General features: G+C 36.7%; 2 protein-coding genes across 2 annotated transcripts in view; one reads left to right on the top strand and one right to left on the bottom strand.

The window, feature by feature from the left end:
* LOC109831380 lies at positions 11,498-12,507 on the bottom strand. Its single transcript, XM_020398707.1, has 3 exons — positions 12,415-12,507; positions 12,104-12,332; positions 11,498-12,015 (listed from the first exon to the last, which is right to left on the bottom strand). Exons 1-3 carry the CDS (start codon positions 12,505-12,507, stop codon positions 11,498-11,500), a joined length of 840 nt encoding a protein of 279 aa, XP_020254296.1.
* LOC109831731 (calmodulin-7) overlaps positions 15,214-16,368 on the top strand; it is a 7,945-nt gene continuing 6,790 nt past the window's right edge. The window contains exon 1 of the mRNA XM_020399126.1: positions 15,214-15,388. Coding sequence (XP_020254715.1) covers positions 15,313-15,388 — 76 coding nt within the window. The 5' untranslated portion in view covers positions 15,214-15,312. The remainder of the gene's footprint in view (positions 15,389-16,368) is intronic.

Raw genomic sequence — 16,368 nt, 5'->3', positions numbered from 1 at the left:
AGGTATAAGGGGGTATTTATATGAAACCCCAAAGCCAAGAGAAAACCAAGAAAAGACCAAAAAAACCAACTCAGCAACGGCTTTGGAAACTAGCCGTTAGAACTGATATGACAGTGCGGCGGTCGATCGCGGCGGTCGATCGCAGCGGTCGACCGCGAGCAACAAAAAACAGAACTATGGCTCTGGACAAGCGACGGTCGACCGCGGCGGTCGACCACGAAAGTCTCTGGACTTGCTACGGTCGACCGCCACGATCGACCGTGAGCCAACAAAACATAACCTGAGTCTTGAACTCATGGCGGTCGACCGCGAACTGACACAGACTAAAAACAGGTTTTGAAAGCTGTTATTTTGATTTTGAAACCCTGTTTAAAAATATCAAATAAATTTCAAAAAATATAAAACTTTGGGGAATGATTGTAGACATGATAATAAACATGCTACAATGGCTGGTTTCAAAAAAGAACTTCCCAAATGAAAAATATCACTATTTTACAAAATAGGCCAAAACATGAAAATGTAAACATGTGAATTTTGACATTTTGGCTAAACCATGTTTTAAAACTTTACACAATAATTATGTAGACTTAATAAAATATGTATATGATTATTGTTAAGTCCAAAAACTAAGAAAATAATATTTTTACAAATACAATAGAAAATGAAACATATGAGTATGTATATGAAAATATATTTGTTTCATATACAAGGAAACCAATAAAATGTGTGTGTATATGATATTGAGCTTAAAGTATCTAACACACATAATATAACACCTAAACTAATTTACCAAAGCTTCTGATCTTCAATGAAGCTCTTCTTGGTAAACATTGTGGAAGAAGCTTGAACTTGGATCTTGACTTAAATGCATAGGCTTCACTCTACTATTCTGCCAACCTCCATTGAATATGATCGTTGAGGCTCTATTCCATCCATCCTCCAACTCGTTGTTTGCCTAGAATATAAAAAACACAAATACTAGACAAACAATATTAGTCGTAAATTGTTTGTTAAACATCATCAAAACAAGAAGACCAACACAACCCATAGCTCTCTTAGGGAAGAAACACTTGTTATTGACATCAATCCATGCTATAGAATGTACACAACCAATCTTTGGATCGACAACAATCATTCGTACAAAGTGTAAAATGTAACTTCTGTCAAAAACAAACATAAAAAGAACATCTTTCCTTGACACAAATCCATCTTTGAAGATCTCCACAGTTTCAGGAGGAAAATCGACCCACTTGCTATTTTTTGGAGTTTCGGATTCGAAGAAAAGGATTCTAGATGGAACTCCACTATTTTGAAATTTGCATGGTTGTCTAAGAATGCTAGAGTAAAGTATGAGAGGGTGATGATGTGTAGGCTGTCTAAAAATCACAACAGATAGCTAATCCTCATCAAATATTGATGATGGAAGTTACAATTCGACGGTTTTCAGAAGGCTACAATTTGAAGACTTTCATGTAGATCGACGAATGTTACAATCTAACGACCTTTGCAACAACTGATGAAAGCTCTAATCAATAGTATTCACAATCAACATCGGGAGTTACAATATGCCGACTCTCATATTTTTAAGGAGCCACGATGAAGATTACAAGATGACAGTCTTTGCAACGCTTTAGCAAAAGAGACTACAAATTGACGGTCTCTTCAAATCAAAACGCAGAGGTCATCTTCGCGTTCCAGAGTCAAAGCGCAAAGGTCATGCCCAGCATTCTAGTCGAAAACGCAGAGGCCATCCCCAGCATTCAAGTTCAGACGCAGAGTTCGTGGACTCAAAACGCAGAGTTCGTGCAGAGCCAAACTCTGCGTCCCAGGTCCAAAACGCGAAGTTCATCTCTGCGTTTAAGATTTACAACACTGTGCGAACACGACGTTTTCAGCCAAAAACAGACCCAACTCTGCGTTTTTAGTCTAAAACGCAGAGTTCGGACCCAGAACGCCCAGACTGACGTTTGACTTGTTCAAAGCACGAATTGAACGGTTTCAAAACCGTTTTCCCCACGATTTGGGGAGCAGTTTAAGGGGACGGTTACACCCCATTCAGTCCCACTTAGGAGCAAATTAAGGGGGCAGTTACACCCCTTAATTCCCTATAAATATGAGTAAACTCAATTGAGTTTGGGTCTTTTGGGGTTTGGCAGAAAGAAAGAGATATTCGGCTGGCTTTTTGGGGGATTTTTGGAGTTCGGATCGGCTGGTTCTTCTTGGATTTTTGGCAGAAAAGGAGAGATCTAGGGCAATCATCCTTAAGAGGTCGAATCTTTTACAATAAGAAGATCAAATCTTGGAGCATCATTCGGCAACAGTAAATACACTTGGCTTATCAACCGATTTTTCGGTTAAAAATAACTCTTTTCACAAGAGTTTAAACTTGTTCTGAGTTACAAAACTCGGTTAGAGTTCTTTTTATAAAAAAACTTGCCACGCAAGTTAGTAGTTCCAATGAATTGAGACGTGCGGATCGTCAACAGAGAGCAAACTCAACGCGAGCATTCAAGGGAGGCACTTCATCGCCACCGTGAAGAACCCAAAATTAAACAAATGGGAGAATTCAGATCAATTTTCTTCTTTTTTGTAATCAGGAAATCAAAATTATAATTGAGATTGAGAGAGTTGTAACCATTCTTTTTCTAAGCAGTTAGAGAGAATAAAATCAAAAATTGAGATTGAGAGAGTTGTAACCATTCTTTTTCTAAGCAGTTAGAGAGAATAAAATCAAACACAGTTCTTTCATTTTCATTTCACAAATTTTTAAGCAGTTAGAGAGAATAAAATCAAACACAGTTCTTTCATTTTCATTTCACAAATTTTCCACCAAACATGATGTATTACCAGTGTTTTTGCTAAAGCACTCCGTGGAAATAACGAGTATTGAATAGATTTAGATTTTCCTAGTTACTTTATATGTTGTGTGTTGTGTGTTGTGTGTTGTGTGTATTTATAAAGACGGAGTACGTAAATTTGTTTGAATTAGAGTCTACTTGAGGCATAAGGTAATTTAGATGGAGAGAATATTAAGAGAAGATGCATTTAGTAAAAATGCACATATTTTGAATTGCTTTTGTAGAATGACAAAGTATAGAAGTTCATGAAAAATTTGTAGCCAAGCTTAAGTAGTGAATTGTATGTGGATATGATATGAGCTTGGTTCATGAATTAGTTTGAATTATTGTCTACTTGAAGCACAAGTTGATGAAAGATTAATGTAATTTGGATGGATAAAATCAATAAAAGATGCATTAAGCAAATGAGCAAATAAAATTCCACTGTAGCACTCGTTTAACAAATCTAAAATTACCTTTTCTAGAGTTCTAATGTTTTTTTCCAGATTTATTTATTTGGTAAACAAGAAAATATGTTCTGGACATTAGGTAATGTTAGAAATTTTTGGTTCAGTCCTAATCCAATTTTACTTGACTTATTAGCCTTTGGATCAAAGGGTAATAGTGCCAATATCTCCATTCTAATCTGCACTAAGATGGATTAGATACACCACCTATAGCATTTATGCACTTACTAATCAATGACATAAATACAAATATGAATATGGTTCAACAAAGAAAATATGTGTACATATCCGTCAAAAAGGAACATGAATAAGATAGCCAGGGGGGGAATAACGTACAAATACATAGTGAATATGATATGAACATATAAGAGATAGGAGCATATTAGCCATGTGATACATATTGGTGGAGCTACATATTGTCTAACGGTGACATGTGATACCACTGGTTTTCAACATTATATGTATTTTTATTTACTTTTACTTATATTTATTGCTTAAAACACCATTAAGAATAGGGTAGGACAGGAGGTTAACTTATAAAATTAACAATATAGATTTCAAATAGAACCATGATTAATTATACAAGTTCACCACTAGAACAAAATTCTAGCTCCGCCACTAGGGATACAAAAAAGTTTTATAAGTACCTAATTTCTCAAATCGATCTAAGAATTGATCTATAGATCACCAAATAACGTGTGTAGTTCTATCAGCTGCAGTATATGCCATTTGGCAAGAGAGAAATCAGAGGATTTTTCAACAAAAGCTCAAAGAACCAGATGCATTCTTTAGAGCTGTCAAATTGGCAGTTTACACCAAAATCTTAAATTCAAACTTACTTGTACATATGAAAGAAACACTTGAGAGATTGTAATTGTTTCTACAATGTGATCACCAAAGAGATGATGTTTTGATGTACTTCATATTTCACATATTGGGAAATGAATAAAATTTTTCATTGACAAAAAAAAAAAATAACGTGTGTAGTTCACAAATCTAGGAACAAAACAATTCAATCTAACAATTGATCCATAGATCACCAAATGATGTGTAGTTCACTAATCTAAGAACAAAACAATTTTAACCGTCCGATTAAAAAATATAACAATATTTTTGGATCTATACGTGGATATTTTACCTGTAATATTCGTATTCATATCCTACCAAAGATGTATTACGATATCTTATACAAATATGTCGAAATTGAAATAGCTTGGGTATATTTCATCAACCTCACTAAAGTTTAGATCATTTTAAGATGACTAAATAGCACTTATATAACCCAATTTTTCATCTACTTCTCACTTATATACCCCCATTTGTATTGAGTAGCAAGAAAATGCACTAATTTTTTTTAACTTACAGTTATATATACTCACTTGATTTTGGTAGTAGTTATATAAGCTATTAAAACTTTACACTTACATAGCCGAAATTTTTTAAATATGACACTTAAATACCTTAAAGTTTTAAAGCTTGCACTTAAATACCCTCAGGTTTGCATAACTAAGGGTATTTATGTGAAAGTTTTGAAAACTTTAGGGTCATTTAAGTGCTAGTTGTAAAAACTTTAGAATAGTTAAGTGCCGTCGAAAAGAGTGAAGGTATATAAGTGCCAGTTTAAAAAACTTTAGGGCACCTTTTTGTTACCAAATATAAGTGAAAAATAGGTGAAACAATAGGGTATGTAAGTGTTATTTAGCCTTTTAACATGGAAAACATAGTCTGAAAGGCCTATAAATTTTACCTCTTTTTTCTTAGAAGATTTTTACATTTTTACTTTTGACAAAGAAGCCCCTAAATTTTGCCTTCCCCTCTACGAAGCTCTTTAACCTTATTTTTTTTTACAATAAAACCCATAAGTTTTATTCTTCTCTTATAGAAAGCTACAATTTTTCTTATTAGCCTAGAAATTTAATTGTAAAAAAAGATAGGCCTTCTAGAATAGGAGTAAAACTTATGGACTCAGCTGTCAAAAATTAAAAGTTAAGAACTTCTTAGAGAGTTGCAAAACTTAAAGACTTTTTTGTCATAAATAAAAAATTTGCAGCTTCTTAGGACAAAAAAAGGTAAATCTTTTCAGGACGTCTCAGATTATATTATTTTTTAAAATTATCTTTTTAAATTACACTAAAAATGTTTAATTCACACCAAAATAATTTTTCAGATAATCCAATTTGACACAACTATTTTAGTATTATATGACCCTTTTTAAAAAAAAATTAGATTTTGTTCTCAAAACTTTGTTTAAGTGAAATTTAGCTGAATAACTGTCTAGCTAGTACAGAAAATGCAAATTCACAATACCCGCTAGGCTATAATGGTAAAAAGACCTTACAAATCCTGCTGACGTGTTAACCAGCAGTGTAGGACCCCAGTCAACAAATGCTGACGTGCACACTCCGTGTCCAAACCGCGTCGACCGAAGCACAATTACAAAAGTACCCAAACAGAACAAATCATAATTTGGACCGTTGGACGCCCGATGCCGAACCCGACATGATCTAACAGTTACAACGCATAAAGCGACCTGCCCCGTTTCGGATATTTTGTTCACCCGTTGCAGCTGATACCGCATATTTGTTCGATGACACGTAGAAGCACGTGGTGGGGTCAGAGGTGTCAGAAACTTGGGTGTATTTGTGGGTGCGTCGAAAGTGGGTGCATTTTATGGTTTCAGTGTATTCTGTACTTTGCTGTTTTTTCCCTTGCTTGAAATTACATAGCTAACCTTGCTCGCGCTAAACGTAGCCACGTGCATGCCTCCATTTGCTAAACGCTGCCACGTGCCTGCCTCCATTTGGAAAGCTGTGTATTTGATTGACAAATGACAATATTACGTGGAGGAGTGGCACTAGGAGCACACCCCCAACTAGTCAACCATAATTCTAACCATACACTTTCTCACATTTGCTATAGTGCATCGGGTCTTATATGAAATTTTAAAATTTCAAAATTCCATGTGGGGCCTGGTGCACTGTAGCAAATGTAAGAGAGAGTATGGTTGGTGTTATGGTTGATGGTGTGTCCCTATCATTTTCCTATATGAAGAGTATAATAAAATTGAATTAATAAAAAAACATTATTGAATTAGTTGCATCAAAACCGGTGATCGTTATCTATGGACTATGCATCGTCAAACTCAGGCAAATAGAAGAACCATACGGTTGGGAATTTCATGTTGGATAATAATTAGGAAAACGGAAAACCCCACTATTTTTTATCTTTTGATTACAAACTTCTATGCCACTAGGGGTGAGCATATTTCGATTCAAACTGAACAAATCGACCGAACCGGTCAAAATTTAACAGTTCGATTCTGTTTTTATTAGAGTTCGGTTCGGATCGGGTTGAAGTTTTTTCAACTCGAACCGACCGAAATATATTACCCATTCTAATTACTATTTACATCCGCTTAAACTTGACCTATTATAATTCATATAGAGTTACTTCTCTGCAGGTTGATATATTTTTCTCTCACGCGATCTGATAACGATAAAATACCCTAACAATAGTGTCCTCTCCAATTCTAGGACTTTTCATTATCTCTAGTTCTGTATGCCTCTCTATTACATATTCGCTTCTTCTACTTTGGACCAATCCACTTTGGAGATAAGAAACTTAAACTACAATGTTGATTCTAACATTTTTCTGAAATTTCTCCTCGATTGATACATTGTTAGATCACACTTCTCTTAGAATAAGACTTATAATTTTATATAAACTATAACCAACATCTAAGTTATTACATATTTTTTATTTATTTTGTCTATCAGATTGAGATCACTTTAATTATTTATATAAGTTTTCTCTAAAAAATATGTAATCTTTGGTAGGAATACGATTTCTACATCTAATATTCAGGAGCATTTAATAGTTTATGAATTTTAATAAATTGAAGTGTAAGAAACTTCTTTATTCATCAATAGATTAGAGGTGAAATTGAATTTGGACATAACATTTGTACTTAAGTGAAAACCGAACAAACCGACCCGAACCAACTTGAAGCGGTTCACTTTGATTTTGAATGATAGGCAATTCGGTTCGGTTTGATCAAATTTAACCAAAAACCAAACCGGCCAACCGATTGCGCAGCCCTGCAGGCCACTAAGAAAAGTATTAACATTCGTTTAAAACCGCATGTGGAAGTCGCATGCGTTTTTTTTATTTCAAACTTGTCCTCCTGTTTACTCATCTTTACTATCCTCTTTTTTCTCCAAAGCAATCCCCATTTTGACCGCAGCTTTTTTTCCGATAGAGGCACACTCTCCACCACACCTCCAACCACACCTCCCCTCCTGCTACAGTGCACCGGAGCCCACTTGAGATTTAAAGTTTAAATCTCAAGTAGGCCCCGATGCACTGTAGCAGGAGGGGAGGTGTGGTGGAGAGTGTGCCTCTAGTGCCTCTCATATTTTCAAGCTAACGAGTTCTTTTTGGTATTCTACATTACAATGTCAACTTATGGAGTGATTGAAAGGTAAAAGTAACTTTATGTACTCTTAGGGCCTGTTTGGTTCAATAGGGAGTAGGAATAGGATTAGGAATCCTACTTTATTTATGGATTCTAACCTAATCCATAAAATTTTTATAGACAAGTTTTAGTTTTATGGAATCCTATTTTTTTGGCATTCTACGTTTGTTTCACCCAAATGATTAGGAATCTCATTTTTTTAGAATTGAATCAATTCCGAATATCATGTTTGCTTCCAAAAGACCCAATTTTTTTGGGAATAGATACTGTAGCAACTGCCACCCTCTTTTCAATTAAAAACCAACTGTAGCAACGGCTAGAAGAGCCGGAATATCAATTTTTTTGCTGAAAATACTGTAGCAACGGTTCTCTTCATGGCCAAAAAACTGCAGATTTCAAAATTGAAATTCGGAATACTGTAGCAACGGCTAGTAGAGGGCCATGATGGCTATAAATTCAGCTTGTGGCCTCACAATTCATCCACAATTAATCCAAGCAAACTCATTTTCAGCATTTATAAAATTTCCATTGTCTTCAATTTGCTGCCTCGACATGACCATTAAAGAAGCTGAAGAAAGATTTGAGACTTGTCGAAAATCAACTACTAGTTTGGAAAATTTCTGCAATTTTTTTATCAATTTTTTGTGTTATTTTAATTATTACAAACTTCATGTCATGTACCTATACTTGCAAAAACTACTGAGGGTGTAATGAAAACTGTTGTTTGAACTGGGTACAAATTCTAATTGATATTGTATGGCTCAGTAATAGATCAACTTCTCATCATTGATTGCCCCACCTATAACTTAAACATGTTTATTACAGATTGCATTATAAGGATGAATTGCCTCGCCTAGACATTGCCAATTCAATGTAGGCTGCAATCTCATCTCAAATATTGCCTCATCTGGATATAATAAACGATGTAAGTTAGGTTGCATTCTCAGTAAACGTTGATCATCATCATTGCCACATATCAAGTGCAAGGAAAACCACAGGCAAGGCAAACCAACCAGCAGCAGCAGCATGAGTTGCACAAAGCTCAAAACAGGCACAAACCAACCAGCAGCAGTAGCAAATGCTGCACAAACAAAGGCAGCAGCATGAGCTGCAGAAAGCTCAAAACAGGCACAAACCAGCAAGAAACAGCAACCAGCATGAGCTGCAGAAAGCTCAAAACAAGCACACAAAAACCACCAGCAGCAGCAGCAAATGCTGCACAAAGCAACAAACCAGCAACAAACCAACCAGCAGCAGCAGCATGAGCTGCAGAAAGCTCAAAACAGGCACAAACCAACCAGCAGCAGCAGCAAATGCTGCACAAAGCAACCAGCAGCAGCAACTACTACAGGAAGCTCAAAACAGGCACAAACCAGCAACCAGCAGTAGTATGAGCTGCAGAAAGCTCAAAACAGGCACAAACCAGCAAGAAACAACAACCAGCATGAGCTGCAGAAAGCTCAAAACAAGCACACAACAACCACCAGCAACAGCAGCAAATGCTGCACAAAGCAACAAACCAGCAACAAACTAACCAGCAGCAGCAGCATGAGCTGCAGAAAGCTCAAAACAGGCACAAACCAACCACCAGCAGCAGCAAATGCTGCACAAAGCAACCAGCAGCAGCAACTGCTGCAGGAAGCTCAAAATAGGCACAAACCAGCAACCAGCAGCAGTATGAGCTACAGAAAGCTCAAAACATGAACAAACCAACCAGCAGAAGCAGCAAATGCTGCACAAAGCAACCAGCAGCAGCAGCAAATGCTGCACAAAGCAACCAGCAGCAACAACTGCTGCAGAAAACTCAAAACAGGCACCCACCAGCAACCAGCAGCAGCATGAGTTGCAGAAAGCTCAAAACATGAGCTAAGTTAAACAGAAGCAGCAGCATGAGCTGCAGAAAGCTTACCTGATATCAAAATATAATCGGAAAATTCAAAGAAATCAATGATCATTCCACGACCTTACCTGCAACAAAGATTACAAATATACCAATTCATCAATCCCACAACGACATAGATGTTCTTCAGAATGAAAATACAAATTGCAACATTAATAGTTTGCAATAAACACAACAATATCCATCAAAATATAATCGAAACCCAACAAACTAGCTATCCGGCCAACCTTGGTCGTTAACTAATTTTGTGATGTACCTCTGTTGACCTTCCTTAGATTTAATGAAAAACCTCCTAGCTTCACGTTCATTGTCATATAAATGGTCTAAAACCCTATCGAGGAACTCCTCGGAATATTCAGACCTATGTTCCTTCAACGCTCCAGCCAACTGCTCAGTCCAGTGTATAACGTGTTGATTTCTCATTGACTGAGACATGGACTCAACAAAGGCACACAACATTTCCTCTTCACGATTAGATTTTCTGGTTTTTTTTGTTAGATGATGAAGTCGTGTTGTCTTTACTCTTAGTCTTATATCTAGTGGGTTGTGGTTGGTTAACAACACCAGAACGTGGTTGGTTGCAAGCATCAGACTGTGGTTCAACTTCACTCTCCTCTAGAATCTCGCAATCATCATCGGGAATAGGTATGGACCTACTAGACCCAATGTTAGCGTACACGGGTCTAACAAAATCACCCTTGGCTTGATCATCACCCATGATAACTTGTAAATTTTTGAAGTGAGGAAGGGGTTTGTTTATGTATGCTTTGTACTTAGAATTGGATTTGTCCTGCAATAATAAATACTTATAAATCCAGAGAATCAAATGTATTAAATTGAATGTGACAAGATAGATGCTGAATTGTTATACCTGGGCCCAAGATTTCAAGGTTTCCTCATCCAATGTAATCATTTTACTTGTTTCATCCCACCCAGCACCACTTATATCAAGGCAAGCTTTCATGTCATTGAATTTGTTCCGCAAACATTTCAAGTGGTTAATGACATGCAGGTGAGTGAAATCAGTCCTGAATTGCATGTTGATTTTCATGGCAGCCATTTTATAAGCTTCAGCCTTGAAGTTCTTGTCTGGCTTCATGCCATCCAATGCTAAATCTGCAAGATAAGGAATAAGCACATCATCGTGCTCTGGAAGCCAAAACTTATTAGCCACGCCTCTTGAGTTTAACCTGGTACACGAAACTTTTTTTTATGGGCTAATCTTTTCCCTCTTTTCAATGGCGAAGTGTGCTCCGCACCATCAACGTCATGAATATCCTTTCCAACTGAATCACCGGTGTTCGGTGAAAATTAATTAGGCCCACTACTTTGAGAACTGGCTGTGGGAAACATCAAACCTTGTGGACTGCCTAACAAGCTCATGTATGACATTGGCGGCTGTGTCATCCCACCATAATTACCATCCCATGGTGGGAATGGTGAGAAAGTATGCGGAGGTGAGGTGAATGCCTGTGGTCGAACAGGCATGTAGTTCATGTTAATCCCTGATGTAGGACTTGGCATTGCATTCGAATGAGAAGGCACGCTTTGCTTATCTGCCGGATTGTTAGCCATACCTAATATATTTTGTAAGCATAGCCATATTAACAATAAAGAAATTTAAAACAATATGGGATATGTATGCATTTAGCAGGGAATATAGTAAACGATGATATTTCTAGTTCAAACAACATAACAAAATAGCAAGTGATAAAAGTAGTAATGGTTTGTTACAAGCAAAGAAACAATAAACGATATCAATGCGAACAGTATGTTAAAATTCACCAAGTTATTACATAGCCATAGAACAGATGCTACACTAAGTTAAACCGCTCTCCATTGTGTTACCACCATTGTACTTTGCACAATAATCCACCCACATCGCCCAAGCAATTTGATCTCGTAACTCCTTCCATTCATTTCTAACATCTCGATCCTCTCTTTGTGACCTACTTTGAGTATAGTCCATCACATTTGAATCGTCCTCATTTGTCTCTTCCCCAGTATCTTCATCAATTTCAACATTTTCATTTAAAATATCATCATCCGGATCCTCCAAGGCAATAAAGTTGTGCAACACAGTACACGCTAGTACAATGTCCACTTGAGTGGGAAATGGATAATTCGGCTTCCCCGCAAGAATTTTAAACCGATTCTTCAGTATCCCAAATGTGCACTCAATTTTTGATCTTAAAGATGAATGCCTTAAATTGAACAACTCCTTCCTATTCTTTGGTGTCCTACCGGTGTGCTCTTTTAAATGATATCGGACACCGCGATACGGGGATATGAAACCTGGCATTGTGGTGTATCCAGCGTCACATAGGTAATATTTACCTACATTAATTAAACAGTATTTTAAAATCTCAAATATTGCCAAGTATTTAATATATTATTCATAATGTGCACAAGTGAGAATGAATACCATCGTAAACTCGGAGCCCGTAAGGCTGTGGCCTAGACAGGGCGTCTTGTAATACCCTATAATCATTTGCTGCCCCCTCCCAGCCAGCCAAGACATAAGTAAATAGTTTATTGGGGGTGCAGGCTGCTAAGATGTTTTGGGTGACCCCTTTTCGCCCTCTAAACCGTGCAACTAGGTCACTAGGTAACACCGCGTCGACGTGTGTGCCATCTATCAAACCAATGCAGTCCTATAAAAAATTATAAATTATACATAGTTAAATAAAAAAAAGTTTATTTGGAAAATTATTAAGTTGTATGTATTTAATTTACCTTAAAGTACGGAAAATAATTTGAGTTGTTTGCAATCTCCTCAGGAACTTCTTTTGGGGCTTGCTTCATGTACCGATCACGTAATCCATTCATTGCTTGCAAGACTTTATTGAAATACCTGCTAACTGTTTCCCCTGATCTTATGAACTCAGTTCTTATTATTCTATTTTTAGTTTTGTGCCCTATAATACTCAGGAACATAGCAAGCTGTTCTTCAACTTGAACGTGTCTCGTATCTTTTAATAAACCGTTTGCTTTCATTACTTCAACAAGTTTAAAAAAGACCCTCGGTCTCATTCTAATATAAGATTGGCAGCTATCTTGATAGCCCTCCAGTACACGTCTGAAATGAGCCTCTCTACAATATATTTTCCTGACCCTTTCTTGCTGCGAACAATTTGGTATTCTCTTGCGCTTAGCACGCATTCTCAAAATACATGTTACTAAAGTGACCACGGCGCAGACAGCTGTATTAGCACACATCCTCTTCAATTCTTCCTCATCTTCCATATCCATCTACAACCGTTTTAAAATTATCATACAGTTACAGCTTAAGATGGCTACTTATATCTTGTCAAAATTAAGTAGATAATTGATACAAATATTTATTTATTTTAAAGCAAGAAATTCTAATTGAAATGAAAATTATTTTAACTAATGTTGCATTCCATCTCACACAATTCTAAACAAGCAAGATAGACCCAAAACAAACAAACTATATGGTTAGATTACTAATAATTTACACGCACACAAAAAAATAAAATAAAGTAAAAAAAAAACAGCAATTTAAGTTATTAAAAGACTGATTTGAAACATATTATGAAATTAATCTCTACACAACCTAACAACCTAATTCTTGCACATTTATAAAAAATCCACTACACAGATACCCGCATGAATTGTTTTGCTGTAATATTATGAAATTAATCGCTTAAATCATTGAAATTGCTATCAGCCTCTATTTCTCATATGCTTCAAAATTAAAATTAATTCCTCAAATCACTGGAGAAATAAGCCAAAGTAAGAGAGGAAAATTTTTATACCTTACTGCAGAGGAGGGAAATGCCGACGTTCAAGCAAAAAACCCACCGAAGTCAAAGAAAACACCGTAGCCACACTCCAACCAGAACAAGATCGAGAAAGAGGCCCGAACCCAAGTTGAAGAAGACCCCAACCAGAAGGGATCACCAAGAATCGAAGGCAAGAAACCCACCAACAAGCTCGTGGAAAACAAAGCTAGGGTTTCGAGAAAGAGGCCAGAACCCAAGTTGAAGAAGACGAAGCGCAGGAGCAGAGGCGCGAAGAAGAGGGCGATGAGGCGGGAGCGGAACAGCGATTCCAGATCTAGGGATCAAAATCGTGAAGATGAGGAATCGGAATCGACGACATAGCGCCCTGTCAGAAATCTCGCCCAAATCCGAACCCAACGCTCGGATTTGAGTTTCTATAAAAAACGACAACTGTAGCTACTTTATGGAAATTGTAATCCCAAAATTTTTGCTGAGCCAAACTCCAGAATAGGATTCACAAAGAATCCAAAAATTATGAAAATGTCACTGTCAGAGCCCAAATACTAATCCTATTCTATAAAAGGGTGAAACAAACAGGCCCTTATCTTTTCCAATACATCACTTCACCAGCTACAAGCTACATGCATCAAGTCTAGCTAATCAATGTCCTCTCCTTTCACTATGATGTAAGTATAAAATCATTTTTTTCTACATGACAAAATAAAGACTGATCAATTGAAAATTATACTAAAAAGAGACCCAGACCAAATGATTTTAAGAGGGCAACATGATCTTCCGCTAACTTTTATCTTCGGCAACAGTCATCATTTGCTTAGATTTTGATGCGAAAGGGGTTCTACAATATTTTCAAGAAGACAAAAAAGGTTATTATTAAGGGATATATATGAGAGAAAACCAAGAATATGCCTTTATGTACAAATCTTACCATTTTTTTTTCTATAAAAGACGGAGGGTTTTGAAATGAAAAGATAATGACAAGGGTGTTTCTAATTAGTGATCAACCATGAAGGGAGTTTCATCACTCAAAAAAAAAAAAAAAAAAAACAAAACTCGTGAGATCTTTGATGACTATTCATTTTTGGATTATGAAACGTGCATGTTAGAAATATTAAATCTACATGATGACTTATTGATGTTTAGGATTTTAAAAATTTGTGTATAGGTTATACGAATGATTGAATCATTAATTAATATTGAGAGTTGAATGTGTTTTTTCACATGCGTGTGTAACGATTTCAATTGCACATGTGTATACCATAATCTTACTATATATTAATAAAAACAATAATAGGGTATAAGTGTTTCTGTGCATCGAATATGTACATAAAATATGAACGTAAAGATTGCTAAAGTAGTATAATGTGTGGTCCATCAGAACACTCCGCACGCCACAAGAGTGTTTTGATGTCACTTATAGGAAATACGAGGGAGTAGATTGCGAAATTTTCATTCCTATGTAATGGGGCGCATGTAGGAAGTTCTAAGAAATTTTGTATGAACGAGTCTTTTTTTTCACCTTCTATTTTTTAAAGTTTAGTTCTGTTTTAAGTGGTAAAGTAATACAAATGGCGAGGACATTTGTTGGATTTTTAAAAATGATTCAGATATTACTACATTTTCCTAGATTTTGTGATCAAAAGAGAAATAAGCAATTAGCTCAAATGCACAGGGGTATTTTCGGCAACCTACATCACCTTCAGGTCCGGATCTCCCAGCGCAGAGATGAGATGCACATCTCCGAACATATAAAACGCCTCTCAATTCCCGAGAAAATAAAAAAGAAACGGCCTTCTTCTCTCACTCTCTCCTCTCATAAACTCGATCCCTGATCTCTCTCTCTCTCTCTCTCTCTCTCTCTAGAATTCTCATGGCGGATCAGCTCACCGACGATCAGATCTCCGAGTTCAAGGAGGCCTTCAGCCTCTTCGACAAAGACGGCGATGGTAAGATCCCTCGATCTGATCTGATCCGATCCGATTTCGTCACTCCTTTTTAGAGTTTGTTCAGATTTTGGCGTTGGTCTTGGGTTTCTATGTGGCTAATATTGTTGGATTTGTGTGCCACGGTTTGGATACTGTAGATTTACTGTTTGATTGGATAGATCTGAAGATGTAGTTGATTTGTAGCTGGTTTGTGAGCTAAGCTGGAATTTTTTTGAAAAAAAAATCAATATTTTATGTGGACCGGGGACTATGAATCTCTCTTATTTTAGAAAGGTGTAAATTGGGAGTTTAGATAGGTTGTTCGTGCTGCATTGATGGAATATAAAGTTAAAGACTCCATAGCGAAGTACAGAGTCTGTGGCTAACTTGTGTGCATTTAAATTTGTGTATGCGTTTTAATAAGGCGGATTTAAGACTTTTAATTTGTCAATTTATTTTAGGAAGTTGACTCTGGGTGTCTACCTTTTTCGTATGCTGCGGAACTTAAAGTTGGGAGCACAAAATGGTTATGGACGTAAAATCAAAGGGTATTTCTCTTTAGGATAGAGATGGCCAACGGGGCGGGTCGAACCGTTTCGACCCTCCCAAATTCGTCCCGTGAACCCGTACGAACCTGATTCAAACAGGTATGAGACAGGTATAGACTTGACTCGTTTATGAGACGAGGTAACCCAACTCGTCTCGTGAATAGTAAACGAGATGAGTCGACTCGTCTCGTCATGAGTAACGAGTCACGAGACGAGTTGGGTTGGAAATTTATCCCAACCCCCAGTAGTAATTTTTTTATTAAAAAAAGCCATTCTACACAAGTATTGCTTAGATAAGAAAATTGATGATCAGCCCAAAAATTTTAAAAAAATTTAAAGGCCCCTAACGGCTTAAAAAAGAGAGAGGTTGTGAAATTAATAGGTAGTCCAAAAATTTTTTTAAGGCCCCTAACGGCTTAAAAAAGAGTCATTGGAGAGTGAGAAGTTGCCCAG

The sequence above is a fragment of the Asparagus officinalis genome, chromosome 2 (genome assembly GCF_001876935.1).
Source record: "Asparagus officinalis chromosome 2, Aspof.V1, whole genome shotgun sequence".
NCBI lineage: Eukaryota > Viridiplantae > Streptophyta > Magnoliopsida > Asparagales > Asparagaceae > Asparagus > Asparagus officinalis.
This window is presented reverse-complemented; position numbering and strand designations above follow the sequence as displayed.